This window comes from Thamnophis sirtalis, unplaced genomic scaffold (genome assembly GCF_051295495.1).
Source record: "Thamnophis sirtalis isolate CommonGarterSnake01/CBP01778 unplaced genomic scaffold, rThaSir2_p1.2 scaffold_13, whole genome shotgun sequence".
In the NCBI taxonomy this organism is placed as follows: Eukaryota; Metazoa; Chordata; class Lepidosauria; order Squamata; family Natricidae; genus Thamnophis; species Thamnophis sirtalis.
This window is the reverse complement of record NW_028261393.1, coordinates 22,715,723-22,733,174: the sequence shown is the minus strand read 5'-3', so window position 1 is coordinate 22,733,174 and position 17,452 is coordinate 22,715,723. Positions and strand designations below refer to the sequence as shown.

At 46.6% G+C, this 17,452-nt stretch overlaps 1 protein-coding gene across 1 annotated transcript; it reads right to left on the bottom strand.

Annotated features, from left to right (window-relative positions):
- Nucleotides 1-6,310: 6,310 nt before the first annotated feature.
- On the bottom strand, nt 6,311-16,417 carry TMEM35B (transmembrane protein 35B). Its single transcript, XM_087728337.1, has 3 exons — nt 16,265-16,417; nt 11,903-12,083; nt 6,311-9,843 (listed from the first exon to the last, which is right to left on the bottom strand). Exons 1-3 carry the CDS (start codon nt 16,370-16,372, stop codon nt 9,713-9,715), a joined length of 420 nt encoding a protein of 139 aa, XP_087584463.1. The 5' UTR covers nt 16,373-16,417; the 3' UTR covers nt 6,311-9,712.
- Nucleotides 16,418-17,452: the final 1,035 nt, after the last annotated feature.

Sequence of the window (17,452 nt, the reverse complement as noted above, 5' to 3'; positions counted from 1 at the left end):
AATCACAGAATAACTTGATCAAGGGCTATAATGTACATAAGGTTAACTCTGACGAACCAGAGGAAGAGCCACAACTAAGACAACTATCAGATAAATAAAATCTGAGCCCTGTAAACTGAGAAAGCATTTCAGACAAAACCTTCCCTAGTTCTCGTGAAGATAAAGGGAGGGGGGGGAAACATATTCAGACTTGCAAGATTCTGTTCCTATAAACCTATAATAAAATTACTACTGTACCAGCATGCATAATTTTGGTTTCATAGTCTAATCCACTTTAGAAGGTTGACAAAGACCTCCCTAATTCAGAACCAAGGAATCATAGGTACATCAACTTTCCCTAATCCAATACAGTGCCCTCCAAATATGTTGGAATTACAGCTCCACAAATGCCCATAATATCCAGCTTTGCCTGCACTCCAAGATCGGCCACCGAGGCTCCCAAACATCCTTTTCCACTTGCCCCAACTTCTTTTGCTGTCATGTCCCGGGGAGGTTGCTTGTATCTCCCTGAGGTTCAAACCACGGTTACCTTCTTCTCCAGTAATATTGTATTGCAAACTAGGGCATATAAAACCTTTGCTAGACCTACTTTCAAATACAGTTCGTCTGGAACCCACACTGCATATCAGATAGTAATACAGTTGAGTGAGTCCAGAGGTATTTCATGAGAAGAATCCTCCATTCCTCTGCTCACAACAGAATCCTTTATGCCACCAGGCTTGAAATTTTGGGCTTGGACAACCTAGAACTACGCCACCTATGGTCTGACCTGAGTGTAGTACACAAAATTGTCTGCTGCAAAGTCCTGCCTCTCAATGACTCCTTCAGCTTCAACCGCAATAATACACAGGGCAATCGATACAAACTCAAGGTAAACCGCTCCAAACTCAATTGCAGAAAATACGACTTCAGCAACAGAGGGGTCAATGCCTGGAATGCTCTACCTCACCCCCAAACCCCCATAACTTTAACCTTAGACTACCTACTGTTGACTTCACCCCATTTCTAAGAGGTCTGTAAAGGGATGTGCATAAGCACACCAGCATGCCTACCATCCCTGTCCTACTGTCCCCATCTATTTGTACCCATTTCCTATGTTCATGTCCATGTTTATACTTATACCTGTTATCTCATACATACTTGACAAAATAAATAAATACATACATAAATACATACATAAATATATACATACATACATAAATACATACATAAATAAATACATACATAAATACATACATAAATACATGAATGAATGAATGAATGAATGAATGAATGAATGAATGAATGAATGAATGAATGAATGAATGAATGAATGGCTGCTATAGAAGAATACTCCCACACACCCAGAAGGCCATAGAACTCTGTTCCCAAAATAAGAGTCTACAATCCCAGGGAGATGCTTTTTCAAAAGGCAACTGGACTATGTTTTTTTCCTTCAGGAAGAAGACATTGCAGGGGACAGGCTTGACAAAATAAATACAATTAAAAAAATAAAATCTAAAATTAAAATCCACACCGATATTCAAGGAAAACCTTTCCCCGCTTGTCTCAGCAATACTTTGGGGGGGACACACACCCCTCAAGCTGTGTACAACCTATTTGGCGTTCTCACCTTTCGCCTTGGAAGAAAAGCAGGACTGAGCAAATCTGAAATGGAAGCCAAAGCAGGAGCGGGGTACTCAAAGATGGGTGTCGGAGAGCAGTTGGGCTCGGCAACAAAGAGAAGCCTCCAAGGAGCCTCAAAGCAGCCCCAGGAAGCTCAGCTTCCCAAGCGCAACAGCTGCTGGAGGGGGCAGGAAGGAGACAGAGAAGGAAGAGAGATCGGATTTAAGAGCCTTCATGGAGGCGTAGCATCAAAGGAACCTTGAAGTCTGGGCCATAAGCCGATGAAAAAATGCCTTTCGTGGGCATGCCGCAATACGCAAGGAGGGTGTGGGACAAAAGAGGGAAAGGGGGATCAGCTCGGATTAATCTGCCAGGCATTTTAAGAATTTTTTCTGCATGTCACTCACCATCCGAGGCAGAGGAGCGGTGCAGAAAAAGAGACAGAAAATTAGCCCTTGAGTCTTATTTTTTTTCCCTCCCCCAATAAAACGCATCTCCTGGCTCTCGTTTGCACAACATCCTAGATTAGGCCCCCAAAAAACAATAGGATTAGATGGTTGTGGATAACAAATTGTGCAAAGCCCTGGCCTGTTATATGAATCAGGGTAACAAGAGATGATCCAGAGAAGTTATGCAAATACGAGAGATTACCTTTTGCTAAATGAGCTTGTGCATGTTCCACGAAGCTGAACAGTGTGTGCAAATAAGATGTGGTTACATATCCGTATTTATTGCATAAACCCCAAGTGGGGGGAATTCACCAAACGCAAGGCAAACACTTTTATGGCTTAACATATTGAGTGAACGGAGTGGAAGGGTCTCAAACAAAGACAAGCCCGTCCTTTCACCATTTCAATAATAATATTGCTCAAATGCATCACAAACAAATCTTCAATCATATTATGCTCATGTACATATTGATATGTAACAAAACATTTTAACGTTTTTGTTTCAGTAACAAAACTGAAACTGAAAAAAAATTTTCACAGCATTTTGTCCCTAAGATGCTTACTGTTACAGTTAGTCTACTTACAACCATTCATTTAACAACTGTTCGGAATTATCAGACCTGGAAAAAAGTGACTCACAGTCCTTGCAGTTACGACCATCACAACATTGGTCATGTGATCCAATTTTACTGATTTGTTTATTTTATTTATAATTGAATTTATATTGCCGCCTATTCGCCCATGGCAATCGGCAGTCAGTATATTTATGATGCAGGGGTGGGTTTCTCGCCCCGTTCCAACCGGTTCGGTTGGAACGGGGCCGGCGGCGTCCTCGTGCATGCGCGCAGTGCACGCATGCGTACTAGCGTCTGTGCGATGCTCCAGCTGCTCCTGGAGGATCGCGCAGGCGCTGTATGCGTCCTGCGCATGCGTGGAAGCGCAGAACTCGTCAAAACCGGGTAAGAAATGCGGGCGGGCGGGTGGACACTTCGGCGTTCCCGTAAGTTACTTACTTCCAGGTTCGCCGACCAACCGGTTCGCGGGGACCGCCGCAAACCGCCTGAAACCCACCCCTGTTATGATGGCTCCCAAGAGCACAGGATCGCCATTTCTAGCCTTCCCAGGAGGCTTCTGACAAGCAAAATCAGTGGGGGAACCAAGATTCACTTACCAACCATAGCAAAAAAAGGTGTAAAATGAGGCGCAACTCACTTAACGACAGAATCACTTAGCGATGAAAGTCCCGGTCCCGATTGTGTTCATATGTCAAGGAGTATCTATATTTATATATTATCATTTTTAAATGTAAGGATGAGGCGCTTTGCAAAATATTTTTGTAGGAATGCCAAAGGGAATTATATTAATGTAAAGTTTCCCCTCGCACATGTGCTAGTCTTTCCCGACTCTAGGGGGCAGTGCTCACAACTTAATTTGTACTTGATTGAGGAAAGTCCCTTCCAAGCCTATTATTTTATGTTCTTTCAAAATGAAGTCCCTCCACCACCAAGTTCTTTTCGAATTTCAAGAAACAGGACTCAGACAGTGTGGTTGTGGGGGACGACGACCTGGGCCAGTCCTGGAATCTGGGGAAGGCTCGGACGAGTGCTCTGCGTCAGAGGCAGAGATGAGGCCAGGCCCATCTGACAGTTCTCAGCTGCCTTCAGAGTCAGACATCAGTGAGGCAGACGAACAGCTGGAGCCTGTTCTTAATGTGCGCATGCACAGAGCTTCCAGACGAAGGGAAGTAAGGCCACAGGTGGACGATTAGCCCTCCCATAGGAAATAAAAGGAGCGAAAGGGGAGTGGGCTTTTGCAGGAAACAATTATTTCGTTTGTTAGTTCATTTCAGGAGTGGGCAGATCTGTCCTGAATCTCAGAGACTCTGTGCCAAGTCTTTCCTGGCACAGCATTGCGTTTGGAAAATATTTACATGGCAGCTTTCCAAGATAGATAAGGTCTGTGGTCATAAATTTACCTTTGAAAGACTGTTTGCCAGGCCTTTGCTGAATGGGAATGAGAAGAATTCACATTCATTTAATAAAAGGGGTTTTGTCAGGACCAGGAATCTGCTTCATGCTTTTTGGGGAAGCCTAGGTCAGAACAAACCCCACATCCATTCAAGGATGATTGGGTGTTTCACTATCATTAGGTAAACCCCCATGGTTTAATGTGGACATGAATATCGGTCTTGCCAATCAAGTCCAAAATGTCAACTGCTTTGCACCTGGCCTTCAGTCGCTTCCCTTCCTCCACCTTCTTGATACGATATCTAGTCATAGTCCCTTTGGCCAAAGAGGACACTATTACAATGAAAAATCAACTGTGCATCCAAGATATAAATGGTATTCTTCTACTGTTGTACCGTATTTTCACGACCATAAGCCGCACCGGATTGTAAGCAGCAGTATCAGTTAATGTTAATTTTTAAAACTTTTTTCACATATAAAGCGCACCGGGTTATAAGCCGTGCTCAGAGACCCGGCTCCCCTTGGTTCCTCATCGAATCACGTGCGCAGGTTGCAACTGGAACTCCGTCTGCCCGAGTTGGGGCATTTTCTGGCTTGGGACGCTCCGGCGGCTTCTTCGGGAGGCAGCCCGCCGGCTTCGGCGAAGGCTGGGACGGAGAGCGCGGCGACCGTGGAGCATGTGCAAAGTACTTTCGCCTCCATGCCGGCCCCCCTCACCGCGCGCCGGCCTTCGGGGATGAAGGGGCAGGACTTCCCGGGTGGAAGGCATGCCTGGCTCTGCGGCTCCAGCCCCGGCACCTTTCGGCCGAGCCTCTCCCGCCAGGCGGCCGCCTTCCTCCGCTGAGCGGCCCCGCGCAGCCACGCCACCCCGGGAGATCGCCAGCGCGGGGGCCTGGGGCGCTGCGGTCAGGTCGCTCTGTCCTCTCCGCCTCCCGCGCCTTGCCCGCCCGCCCAGGATGCTGACCTACTGCCATGCCCCGCGCCCGCCACTGGCCCGCTCCTGCGCCTCCGCTGCCGCCGCCGCCGCCCTGCTCGGAGTCCTCTGGCTGCACGCCTGCTGCGGCATGCCCCATGTCATCCGCATCGGTGAGCCAGGCGGGGGGGATGGGGGCGGGCAGGGCACCTGGGTTGCGGTCCCCGAGGCGGGCGGGTGGGCACACGTGGCAGGCGTCGGCTAGCGGGACATTTCTGGCGCGGGAGGCTTCGGGCTCCGCTGCTCTCCCGGCTCTTGCCCGGCCGGCGTGGTGTGCTGGGAAGACCGGCGCCACACCGGCCACCCGCGCGCCCTTGACCGGCAGCGCAGAGCCGGCTGGGGCGCGGAGCGGAGTTAGGCAGGGCGACTGCCGGGGCGGATGGGGTGCTCGGCGCCGGCAAATCCTGAAGGGCTGCGCCGGTCTGCCGTCCCTTCTTGCGGCGGCGGGGGTGACGGAACAGCCCAGTCTATAGGGGCTGGGAGCTGGGTGGCTCTCTGCTCCAACTCAGAAAGTAGCGAGGTTGAAGGGAGAGACCCGAGGGACGTGTGCATGCTTGCGAGCTTCAAGTTTGAGCGTCGGGAGGGAAAGATTTTCGATCTTTTTTCACACATAAAGCGCACCGGGTTATAAGCCGCACTGCCGGTTTTTGATCAAATTTTAGGATTTTCAGTGCGGCTTATAGTCGTGAAAATACGGTATATGAAAGGAACTTCCTATGGGGACAGTCTTGACTACCAGACCAACACTGGATTCCTAAGAAAGCAATTATTCTCGGTCAAAATCTGTGAAGTTGGGGTTGCTCATCTAGGGCCAGGTGGCCAAAGGCACCTGTGTATCTCTCTAGCTACAAGCGCCATCAATCAATCAATCAATAATCAATCAATCAATCCGAATAGAGCTGGAAAGAACCTTGGAGGTCTTCTAGAAGAGGGGTCACCAACCTTTCGGACCTCAGAGACCACTTAATTCATAATTTTAAATTATGTGTACCATTAACATGATCTGCCTAATAACCAGATAGGCATGGCTAGGTGGTCATGTGACTGGGTGGGGTGTGGCCAACTCAATTTCACTTACGCTGAGGGGGCACCTCGCCAGCCTCTACTCACCCCTCCCCTGCCAGCCCCTCCTCGCCTCCTCAGGGCCCCAATAGGAAGCAGTTGTTGGAACTAAGCAGCCACGAGAAGAGTTGGCAAAACAGCTCAGTTCAAATTGGATCTGACTGAGAAAGAGGCTCAGCAGAAGCACCTCACTGAGGACTATAGCATAGGCTTTCCAAGCAGAGGGCATCCCTTGGGTTAAGATTAGACAAGAGTCCACTACAAATTTTATTCATTCTCAGGAACAACTGTGTTAGATTTTTCTAAAACCACAATTTTCCTCAATTAAAAAAAACAACAGTGATAATGAAAAATGAGATCAAAATGCATCAAGTTAAGCAGGTGTTGCAACAATTCCTACAAATCATTGAGAGGTCAAAACTAGCATCAGAAAAAATTAAGACATACATGAGCCAAACAGTAAATACAGCATTAAAAGAAAAAAGAGTTTGCAGTAACAAAATTTAAAACGTTTGGTTGAATGTAACCGTTTGGCTGGCAAAATAACCAAGGTGAATAAAACAATATGCATTGTTATGGAAATAATGAATCCTTGTGAGCAATGAACAAATACATTTCTCACCATTTCAAAGCAGCAATTCTATTTTTGGCATCATTTTGATTTGATTTAAAAAAAGGTTCACGAAATAACAGAATCATTTTCAGAGGCATAGGAAATGTACTTTTCATGTCTTCCTAAGAGATGAATGTTTTCCAATATTTTACCCTAAAGGTAAAGGTTCCTCTTGCACATACGTGCTACCATTCGGACAATGGCTGTCCAGCCTCTTCTTTAAAATCTCCACTGATGGAGCATCCACAACTTCCAGCGGTAACTGATGAACTGTTCTCTCAGTCAGGAAATTTCTCCTTAGTCCTAGGTTGGATCTCTCTTTAATCATCTTCAACCTGTTACTTCTTGTCCTGCCCTCAGGTGCTTTGGAGAATAGGTTGACCTGCTCTTCTGTGTGACAGCCCTTCAAGTACTGGAAGACTGCCATCATGTCATCCCTGGTCTTTCTCTTCGTTAAGACTAGACATCCCAAGTTCCTCGGAGAAAGTTCTGCCTTGCTAGAAAAGAGATTTGACAGTGTTTTTCGTATGTAACTCCAGAACGGCTGAATGGTCAAAACTTTTATTCACAACTTAATTTGTACTTGATTGAGCAAAGTCTCTTCCAAGCCTATTATTTTATGTTCTTTCAAGATGAAGTCCCTCCACCACCAAGTTCTTTTTGAATTTCAAAAAACAGGAGGGCAAGTAAAGATATCTTTACTCAACTTTCCTTAAAACAGTATCAGCGACAAGGGAAAGGGAAAGGTTTCCCTCACACATATGTGCTAGTCGTTCTCCACTCTAGGGGACAGTGCTCATCTCTGTTTCAAAGCAGAGGAGCTAATGCTGTCCGAAGATGTCTCTGTGGTCATGTGGCTGGCATGACTCAACAGCAAAGGTGCACGGAACACTGTTATCTTCCCACAAAAAGTGGCTTCTATTTTTTTATTTTGCATTTTTACATGCTTTCGAACTGCTAGGTTGGCAGAAGCTGGGACAAGTAACAGGAGCTCACTCTGTTATACGGCACTAGGGATTCGAACTGCAAACCATCTGATCAACAAGCTCAGCATCTTAGCCACTGAGCCACCATGGCCCTTAAATCAGCAACACGAGGCAGCAGCAACTGTCCCACATACACACCACGAGAACATTCCTTTTAAAAAGCTTGTTTCTTTTGGGGAAAATGATCAGGTGCGATCATGTGATCATGCTATTAAAAGCTATGAGATCCCATCTGAAACCAAGTAAAACCTCAGCTTTAAGGAGTGGCAGACGACGACTTTTTGTGAGTGCTTGCACTCTGAAGCGGTATTGCTCAAACTTGGCAAGTTTTAAGACATGGGGGATTCTTGGTGTTCTCTGAGCCAGTTTTTCTGCAGATGTTTCATTACCCAAACTAGGTAGCATCATCAGTGCTGCTAGGAGTAAAGAGTGTGGTTTGCTGTCAGTTTATATTCTAATAGCTAGCCCTGTCAGTGTTGGGTGGGTGGGTGGGGTTGTCTTAGAAGTTCTTGGGTTGGGCTGTTTGCTGTTGGCTTGTTTGGCAGTTGTTTGGCATATGAGCCATGGTGGCGCAGTGGTTAGAATGCAGTACTGCAGGCTACTTCTGTTGACTGCTGCTAGCAGTTCAATCTTGACTGGCTCAAGGTTGATTCTGCCTTCCATCCATCCAAGGTCAGTAAAATGAAGACCCAGATTGTTGGGAGCAGTAGGCTGACTCTGTAAACCACCTAGAGAGGGCTGTAAAAGCACTGTGAAAGTATATAAGTCTAAGTGTTATAGTTATTGGCAGTTCCTTGTATTTGTTTACTTCATTGTTAGTCTGATGTTAATTTTGGAATTAATCTGTGTTCATCTGGGTGTTGATTTCTGGTGGGGAGGTCTTCGTGTTCCCTTTTGGCTTGTTGATTGTCTCGTTTGCAAAGTATGCAGATTGTATTTATGCATTGTATTTAACTATTAATAAGCTCAGAGAGCACCAAGGATCCCTCATTTCAACCCTGAGCTACAAATATTCCCCTTTATTGGTAGTTAAGTAGTGTGGATTTCAAGTCCCAGAATTCCCCCACCAGCATTGGTGGCTGGGGAATTCTGGGAATTGAAGTCCACACACCTTAAAAGTTGTCAAGGGTGAGAAACCCTGCTCTGGAGCATCTTTCCACTTTGAATCCAAAGCACTGAGCCACTCCCACTTGTCTTTAAAAGTTTTTTTTTTAAGAAAAACAAGCCAAAAGCTCCCAACCAACCTTCAGTCCCCCCCAAATATGGACATAAAATTTGAACCTATTGATTATTTCTTATAAATGGCAATGGCTCAAGATCATCTCATGCTTATTCGAAGAAATCTATTCATCCCCTTTACTTTTATTTCCCCAAATTCATGACCAATTAACAAAACTGGAATGATAAAAAGGACCTTTTGCTTGATGCAAATGGTTAAAAAAAAGTATTGGGTAAATGGAATTAAATTTAATTTTTGGGAAAAGGATGAGGGGTCATGATTAACCTATACTTCCTCAACCAACAAACGTAAGTCCTAATCTTAGATCAGGCCAAGATGGGTTGATAGCAAAGTTAATAAAATCCAGAAATGAAGCATTACAATGTATAACTGGTACAAGATCTATCTTGGTCCTTTGATTATATCATTCTGCAGAATTCCAAGGCCTCTTTTACCCTCAACAATATTCTTTAGTGCCCAACCACAATCTCACATAACCCTCATTCTCGCCCTTTTCTAAATGTGGTATTTTCTTCTGTTCCATGTTATCTCCTTGCCTGAACACAAGAAGTAGCCATTGACCGAAGAGAGAGAGAGAGAGACTGGTTTTGCAGAGAAGACAAGCTCTCCAATCAGGTTTAAAGAGGGATGGAAAACAGACAAAATGGACAGTTAAGAAAGGAGAAAAAATAGGCCATGACTGTGAAGATTTAACCCCCTTTCTGGATTATACACTGTAAAGTCCGCATGATCTGATTAGTCGGGGAGCAGGTTGGGAAACACCAGTTGTCTGTCCTTCCAAAAGCTTCATTTTGAATCCTTCCCATCTCTCCAGATTTCATTCAGACTTTGACTTCACACACTTCCCTCTTCCACGGATGTTGAGGAGGAGCAAAAGACCCAAGGAGACAGTGGCTGGGACGCACATGGCAAAAGGCTCTTTCAAAACCAGGAGGGTGTAGATGGCACCTGCAGTATCACACACAAAGAAAAGAAAGGCAGAATTCTAAAACCAAATTGCAATACAAGACTACCAATGGCTAACCCAAACTGGACTGGTTCCCATTTTCTTTATGTGTTTATTTTGTTAATGTACAAATACCGTATTTTTCAGAGTATAAGATGCTCCGAAGTATAAAACACACCTAGCTTTTGGGGAGGAAAACAAGAAAAAAAATCTGCCTCTGCCTCCCAGCAATTTGCCTCCTTGCAGCAAACAGCTTGTTTCAGTTTCAATTTCAGCACAGCCTGATTATCACAAGCAGCTGATTGTCAGTTGGATCGGCCTCCCGACAATCAGCTGTTTCGGGCTGCAGGGATTGCCATAGCTTATGGCCACCTGTGCGCGCCATATTTTCCACCCATTCCAGGCAGTGGGGATCGGAATGGATGGAAAATGGGACACACAGAGGCCAAAAATGGGGCACACAGAGGCAGCAATAGGCAATGGCAATCCCTGCAACCTGAAACAGCTGATGGTCGGGGGGCCATTCCAACCTACAATCAGCTGCTTGTGCTAATCAAGCTGTGCTGAAACTGAAACTGAAACAGTTTGCTGCAAGGAGGCAAATTGCTGGAAGGCAGAGGCCAAAGGTTGGGGGTTGGTGGGTGGGCGGGACCACATTTGGTGTATAAGACGCACCCAAATTTTCACCCTCTTTTTATGGGGGTGAGTGTGTCTTATACTCTGAAAAATATGGTAATTCCCACCCTAGAGTCAGACACAACTAGACAGGGAAACCTTTACTTCTTTAAATGATGGAAGGCCAATTGGGTTCTGTTAATCTTTTGAGGTCTCCATAGAGCTCCACACCAGTCCTTAAACCTGAAGGTAAGGGGCTAATGGTGAGATAGTGTTACTCAATGTTCAATGGCTGGCCACCAGTGAGAATAGCTGGCCACCTGTGAGAGGGATCTTGGAGTCTTAGTGGACAACTAGTTAAATATGAGCCAGCAGTGTGCACCGGCAGCCAAAAAAGCCAGTAATCCTAAATTGTATTAACAGAGAGATACAATCAAGATCAAGACCACAAAAATTGTCTTCAGACAACGCTAGCTCCCTCAACCAAGAAACAGGAATGAGCACCATGCTCCAGAGTGGAACACATGTGACAGGGAAACCTTTTTGCGTGTTTTTGTGTTTGTGTGGTCTAAAAGATTCTAAGCCATCCAGAGTTACCCTGTGGTGAGATGGGCAACCAATAAATATTATAAATAAATAAATAAGTGGCTGGGGCTCAAATGGGTGTCAGTAAAAGGTTGGGGATCAACAACTGATTGACAAGAGCCTCCAAGGGGCAGGAATCTGATACCCTCTGTAAGTGATCCACCTTATTGTGGCCCGCCGGCAGCCAACGGAGCTGGCAGCAGAGTCGGACAGTGAGGAGGTTGGGGAGGAGCATGGGCCTGTCCTGGGGGCTGAGGAAAGCTCAGACGAGGCCTCTGTGTTGAAGGCAGAGAGGGAGCTAGACAGCAGCAAGGCAGAGAAACAGCTGGAGCCTGTTTCCAGTGTGCGCATGCACAGAGCTGCCAGAAAACAAGAACAGCTAAGAAAGCAGGGTCGACTCAGGAGTAAAGCCACACCTTGGAGGTGATTGACTCCTCCCATAGGGAACAAAAGAGGAGTGAAAGGGGAGTAGGCTTTTGCAGGAAACAATTTGTTCCTTCTGTCGGTTCAAGAGGAAAGTTCTGTTTGTGATTATAAGAGACTCTGTGCCAAGTTTTGCTTTGCCCTGTGTTTGGAAACTAGTTATCTGGCAGCACTCCAAATGAGATAAGGTGCGTGTGGATAAACATTCCTCTGAAAGACTGTTTGCTAAAGCCTTGCTGATTGTGAATGAAAGGAATTCACAGTCGTGTAAATAAAAGAGGTTTTGCTGGGACCCAGACTCTGCTTCATGCTTGTTAAGGAAGCCAAGGTCAGAACGCACCCTAACTTGATACAACCCACCCTAATCAAATAAATAATCTTAGAAATGGTTCAGGAGAAGATCCCGGTCAGAAATTCATTAACAGGACCCATCCTTACCTATCATGATCACGGTGAGCACAAAATTGCTGATTTCCTGCAGCAGTTGAGGTCCGAAGGCTAAAAGGAAACCTCCTATCAGTTCTATCCAGCCCACTATTTCCATGTACCATCCTGGTTCTGGCTTGTAGCCAAACTCCTTCAACGGGAAGGCATCTGCAAATTTTTCAAAGTGGGTTTTCTGCCATAGGAAGGAAAAGGAGCGTTAAGAGGCAAGGAAGACTAAGGAGTAGAAGAGGGTTGCCCAATTTTTCCAGCAGCCACTAAACACAAATAATCCAAAACATGGGTGGCAAAGCAAAAGAAACCACATTGAAAACATTCACGCATTGGTGAGATATAGATAGCCCTCAGCCTATACCTAAGGCAGAGATGGGAAACAGTGGCCCTTTTATGACTTGCGGACTTCAACTCTGTTGTGGTCCAGCAGCGGCCGGCTGAGCTGTTGATGGAATCTGACAGCAATGAACATTATGGGACTACCCTGGAGGCTGAGGAAGACTCTGGGGAGTGTTCAGAGTCAGAGCAGGGACTAGAGAGTTGGCCACCAGATGGCGTCTGAGCCAGGGAGCAGTGAGGAAGAACAGGGGGAATGTTGCAGAGGGTTGATAGAATGTTTATTTTTTATTTTTTTATTTTTATTTTTTAATAGGAGAAGGCAGCAGCTGTGGAAACAGGCTGGCAGAAGGAAATAGGACACAGGTGGCTACTGATTGGCCCCTCCCAGGGAGCTTATAGGTGGAGACGGGAGGGGAATTTTGCAGGAAACATCAGTTTAAGTTTGAAGAAGTCAGTGGATTCCGTGCTTATCTACTTCATTAGTCGTGGCAGATGGCCAAGCCGGCATCAGTATAATTTGGAGGGGGACAGAACAAACTCCCAGAATTCCTGAGCCGGCTCAGGAATTCTGGGAGTTAAAGTCCACATGTCATAAAAGGGCCATAATGTTCTGACCTAGACTTCCCCAGACCACGAAGCAGACTCCTTGTCCTGACAAAAAAAAACGTATTATTAAGTTACTGTGAATTCCTCTCATTCACATCTAGCAAAGTCTTTAAAAGGTGAATATAGAGTCATAGACCTTATCTGGCTTGAGAGTCAGGAACCAATTAACTAATTGTCTCCTGCAAACTCCACTCCCCTTTCACTCCTCTTTTATTTCCTATGGGAGGGGCCATTCATCGTCCACCTGTGGCTTTACCCCTCCCATAAGACATAAAAGAGGAGTGAACAGGACATGAGCTTTTGCAGGAAGCAATTAGTTCATCTTGGTTCAAGCTTTGAAAAGCTCTGTTTGGCAATTAGGTCTCTGGCAGCATTCCCAGGGGGATAAGGTGGGTGTTTATCAACATTCCCCTGAAAGGCTGTGGCAACTCGAGCAGACATCTGTCAAAACCTTCACAGACTGTTTGTGAAGCCTTGTGGACTGTTAATGACCATCATACACAGCCATATAAATAAAAGAGAGTTTTAGGTACTAAGATTGTGATTTATGCTTTCTCAGGAAGCCTAGGTCAGAACACAGCCATAAATGGATCCACCTGCACCCGTTCTTTTCACTGGCAGAGGCACTGTGGGCCGGTCCTTTGCTCTTTCCAGGGCAACCCCGCAGGCCAGATCTAAGCACCCCGCGGGCTGGATCCAACCCGCAGGCCTTGAGTTTCACCCCTGCTCTCAGCCTTTCAGGAGGCCCTATCAACTTTGGCTATGAAGAGCCACGGTGGCGCATTGATTAGAGTGCAATACTGCAAGCTACTTCTGCTGATCACTGCCTGCCAGCAGTTTGGCAGATCGAATCTCACCAGGCTCAAGGTTGACTCCACCTTCCGAGGTGGATAAAATGAGGACCCAGATTGTTGGGGTCAATAGGCTGACTCTGTAAACTGCTTAGAGAGAGGCTGTAAAAGCACTATGAAGTGGTATATAAGTCTAAGTGCAAGTGCTTTGTTCCAGAACCTTGACACACTGAATATGTCAAGGACTCCATTTCCTGGCTACATTGCTAACTGGTCATGTATCCTGCTCCTATGTATTGTATATATTTAATTTGAATGCTTTTAGTGTTTTTATGGGCTTTACTGTTTTTATTGTCTGAAGGCATTCTTAGGATTTTTTTCTTTTACTTCCTCTTTTACTACTTCGGGTGTCGAGGGAGATACAAAGTTCTCCCCACTGGTGGCAGCCTTATTATTTGACGCTGTTGTAATGTTGATGTTGTAACGTCATGTTCCTCTGGGTCTGCCTCATTTCTATATTTTTAATTTTATATATATGTGTATGTGTCTGTGTGTGTATTATTTGTGCTTATTATTTGTGCTTATTATTAAACACAAATATAACAAAGGCAACAGTAAAAATACTGGGTTTCTGTCGTGATGGACTCTTGTGACGAGCCGATTGACAGAGAATGGAAGCAGTTAGCTTCCTCCCATAATTGGGGCATACCAGGGATTGTGACTTTAAGTGTGTGTGTGTGTGTGTGTGTGTGTGTGTGTGTGTGTATTGTAAGCTGCCCAAAATCATCAACCAAGATGAACGACCACAGAAATTGAGCAAATTAAATAAACTTGTGACCATTTTTTTACCAACTGTTCAAAGTTACAACAGAACTGAAAAAAGTGACATGATCCTTGCACTTTCGACTGTCCCAGTATTCTGATGGCCACATGTGTGAAATTCTGGCCCTTGGCAATTAGCATTTACAAAATATTATTTACAAAGTTTACAAAAACATGCACATCAGAAGCTCAAGCAATCACCATTTGAGACCTTCCCAGCTAGTTTCTAATAAGCAAAGTCAATGGGGGAAGTTGATTTGTTTAACAATGGTGTGATTCGCTTAACAACTGAGACAAAAGAGGGCGTAAAGTCCTGTGCAGTCAGATGATGACTCGCTTAATGACCGAACTGATTAGCGATGGAAGTTCCAGTCCCCTATGTGGTTGTAAGCCAAGAACTCCCTGCAAGTTCCTTCAACTGTATCTTTTCTACCTTCTGTTTTGCATCCTGATTAAGGTCTTAATTATTTCTTAATGGTCAACAATCCCAACAGATCTGCAAGCGAGTTTAAAAATCTTGTTTCCCTAAAATCTTGTGGCTCATCTTAACTCTTAACTTAAAGTGTTCTCCCTTCCAGCCCATTTTTCTTTTCTTTTTTAAAGTTTACAAAGTAATTTTCACCAATTTGGGGGGGGGGGGGGGGACAGACAGCCCTCTGTCTCAATACACACATTCAAATAGAGAGAAGGATGGGCTCTCCAGCACAAGTCTGAAAGCTTGGAAGAGTAAACCTCTGGTTCCAGTGAATGATCCAGATTGGATCCAGGCAGTTCTCTGTTCTCTCCCACCCCCAGCAACAAAAATTCAAACATCAGCCTTAGATGCCAAAATGCTTCTACAAATGAAAAGCTGGCCAAAGGCCAGAGAAACTCCCAGATTTGGAAATACCGAGTACAAACCCAGGCTGTTTACACAGAGGGCAGTCCTGTGGGCTCAGACTCTCTTCCCTCTCTCCAACTAATTCCCTAAACTGAGGGCAGCAAGGCTGCAATAAACTAGATGGCCAGAAGGGGGGAGGGGAGGGAGGAGGAGAGACACACACAGAACAAAACCCATTAAATATGATCAGCCTGTAACCAGCTTTAAAACATCCCCACCCCTAATTGAGATACACTGGACAAAGGTCTTAAGACCCAAGAAGAGAGTGTGAATGGGGTGGGTGTATGGGTGTGTGAGGGAGAGAGAGAAAGGAAGAGTGAGAGTGATTGTGAGTGTGTTTGTGTGTGAGAGAGAAAGGAAGTTGAGCGTGAGTGGTGTGTGTGTGTGTGAGAGAGAGAGAGAGAGAGAGAGAGAGAGAGAGAGAGAGAGGAAGAGTGAGTGTGTGTGTGAGAGAGGGGGGGGGAGGAATCCCTGCCTTGAAAAGGGAGCAAACAAGTCCTTTGCGGGCAGGAGGCGGTGAGCGCTGCCTCCCCAAGGAAGCTGAGCGCCTTTTTCTTTGCAAGCGCGCGACACAACTGGCCCGGGAAGGCTCAAGCTCTGCCGCCTGTCCAGCCAGTTACCAAGATTTAGGCCCGAAAAGGCGGGTCCCCGCAAGCGAGGACGAGCCCCGCCGTGTTAAGTAAGGGCGCAGCTCCTGAAGACAGTTTGCGAGCCAAGCCTTTCCTTAGAGGATCTCCTGCAAGAGCCGCTCGGCGAGGGATCTGCTTAGGTGGCTGGATCCAGGATGAACGGGAGGCTGGGGTGGGCAAGGAGGCGCGGGCGGCCGGACGGTTGCAGCCCGACTTGCGGCTTGACTTGCGGCTTGCCTCGCCCAGAGACGGCCCAGACTGGCTTCCCCTCCCGCCTCGGAGGCGCCCCGCTCACCATCTGCCGGTGGGCATCTCCGGCGATCAGGTCGGTGAGCTTGACCGCCCCGCTGACGGCGAAAAAAAGGCCCAACACCACGCGGAGGGCGGAGAAGAGCAGCGCCATCGTCGCCTTCGCTCTTTCTCCCGCCTTTCCCTCCCGTTGGCCGCCAGCCGGAGGAGGTGGAACCGGGGGGGGGGGGGGGCGGAGAAAGGAGGCTGAGAAAGCCGCCCCGGACGAAGCAAGCAGGCGCCTCCCGCTTGCCTTTGGGCAGCTAACCACCTGTGCTTAAATGCGCTCGGCCCGCCCGATGCTGAGCTAGTAACAGTAACAGAGTTGGAAGGTGCCCTGGAGGTCATCTAGTCCAACCCCCTGCTCACGCAGGAGACTAGCACTAGGGACTCGAATCGCCGAAATTTCTGATCGACAAGCTCAGTGTCTTGGCCACTGAGCCACCTAGTCAGACTTCGCTTGCTTAAGCTAAAAGGGGCAACCCTGGGCGACTTAATGGGACAGAAGAAAGGACTCCCGGGCCCCGCGCATGTGCAGAGAGCTGCAGGATGACGGCCAGGCTCCGAAAAGAGATCGGAGCTGTTGCGATTTGCCCGCTTCGGTTGCTGCGGTCTTGGGCAGGTGGGAATCGCGTGTGAAGGGAAGCCAGGGAACGGAGTTTTCAACGGAGCATCTTCATGATTGTCTGCGTTATATGAAGCGTTCTCTAGGAGGGTCCATACCCAGTGGTGTATTAACCCTTAAGCAGACTAAGCACGTACTTAGGGCACCAGACCCAAAGGGGGCACCACAAAGTGGAGGGGGGAAAAAACTGACAATTTGTAGTGTGTACAACCGAGGGGGGGGGCACCAAGATTTGTCAGTGATTAGGGCACCAGTAAGCCTTAATCTGCCACTTGTCTTATTTTCTTCAAATTTAAATGGGTATTTATAAAAATCACTATCCCCTCTCCCACCAGTATGGCAAGAAGCAGGTTTAAACTATGCTATCAGGGCCCCAGGGATGGGACAAGTCTGATCTGTGGTTGGATGTTGGGGGGGGGGGGGAGTTCATGCTGAAGAATTAAATTTGCAGGTATAAAGAGGATCCCTGGCTGGAAAAGCTAATGGAAAAAGGAAGTCGACAGGAGGTTTCTAGAAGTGACCCCAAAAAATGTTTGCTTAACGTTCCAGGGATAGAAGATGGAGAACAAG

What these genes read in the sequence shown, in the direction of transcription:
- TMEM35B (XM_087728337.1), bottom strand. Translation starts at nt 16,372, where the DNA reads ATGGCGCTGCTCTTCTCCGCCCTCCGCGTGGTGTTGGGCCTTTTTTTC. An exon ending in GAGATGCCCACCGGCAGATG is followed by an intron (nt 12,084 to 16,264) that starts GTGAGCGGGGCG and finishes TTCCTATGGCAG; the next exon opens with AAAACCCACTTTGAAAAATT. An exon ending in GCTCACCGTGATCATGATAG is followed by an intron (nt 9,844 to 11,902) that starts GTAAGGATGGGT and finishes GTGATACTGCAG; the next exon opens with GTGCCATCTACACCCTCCTG.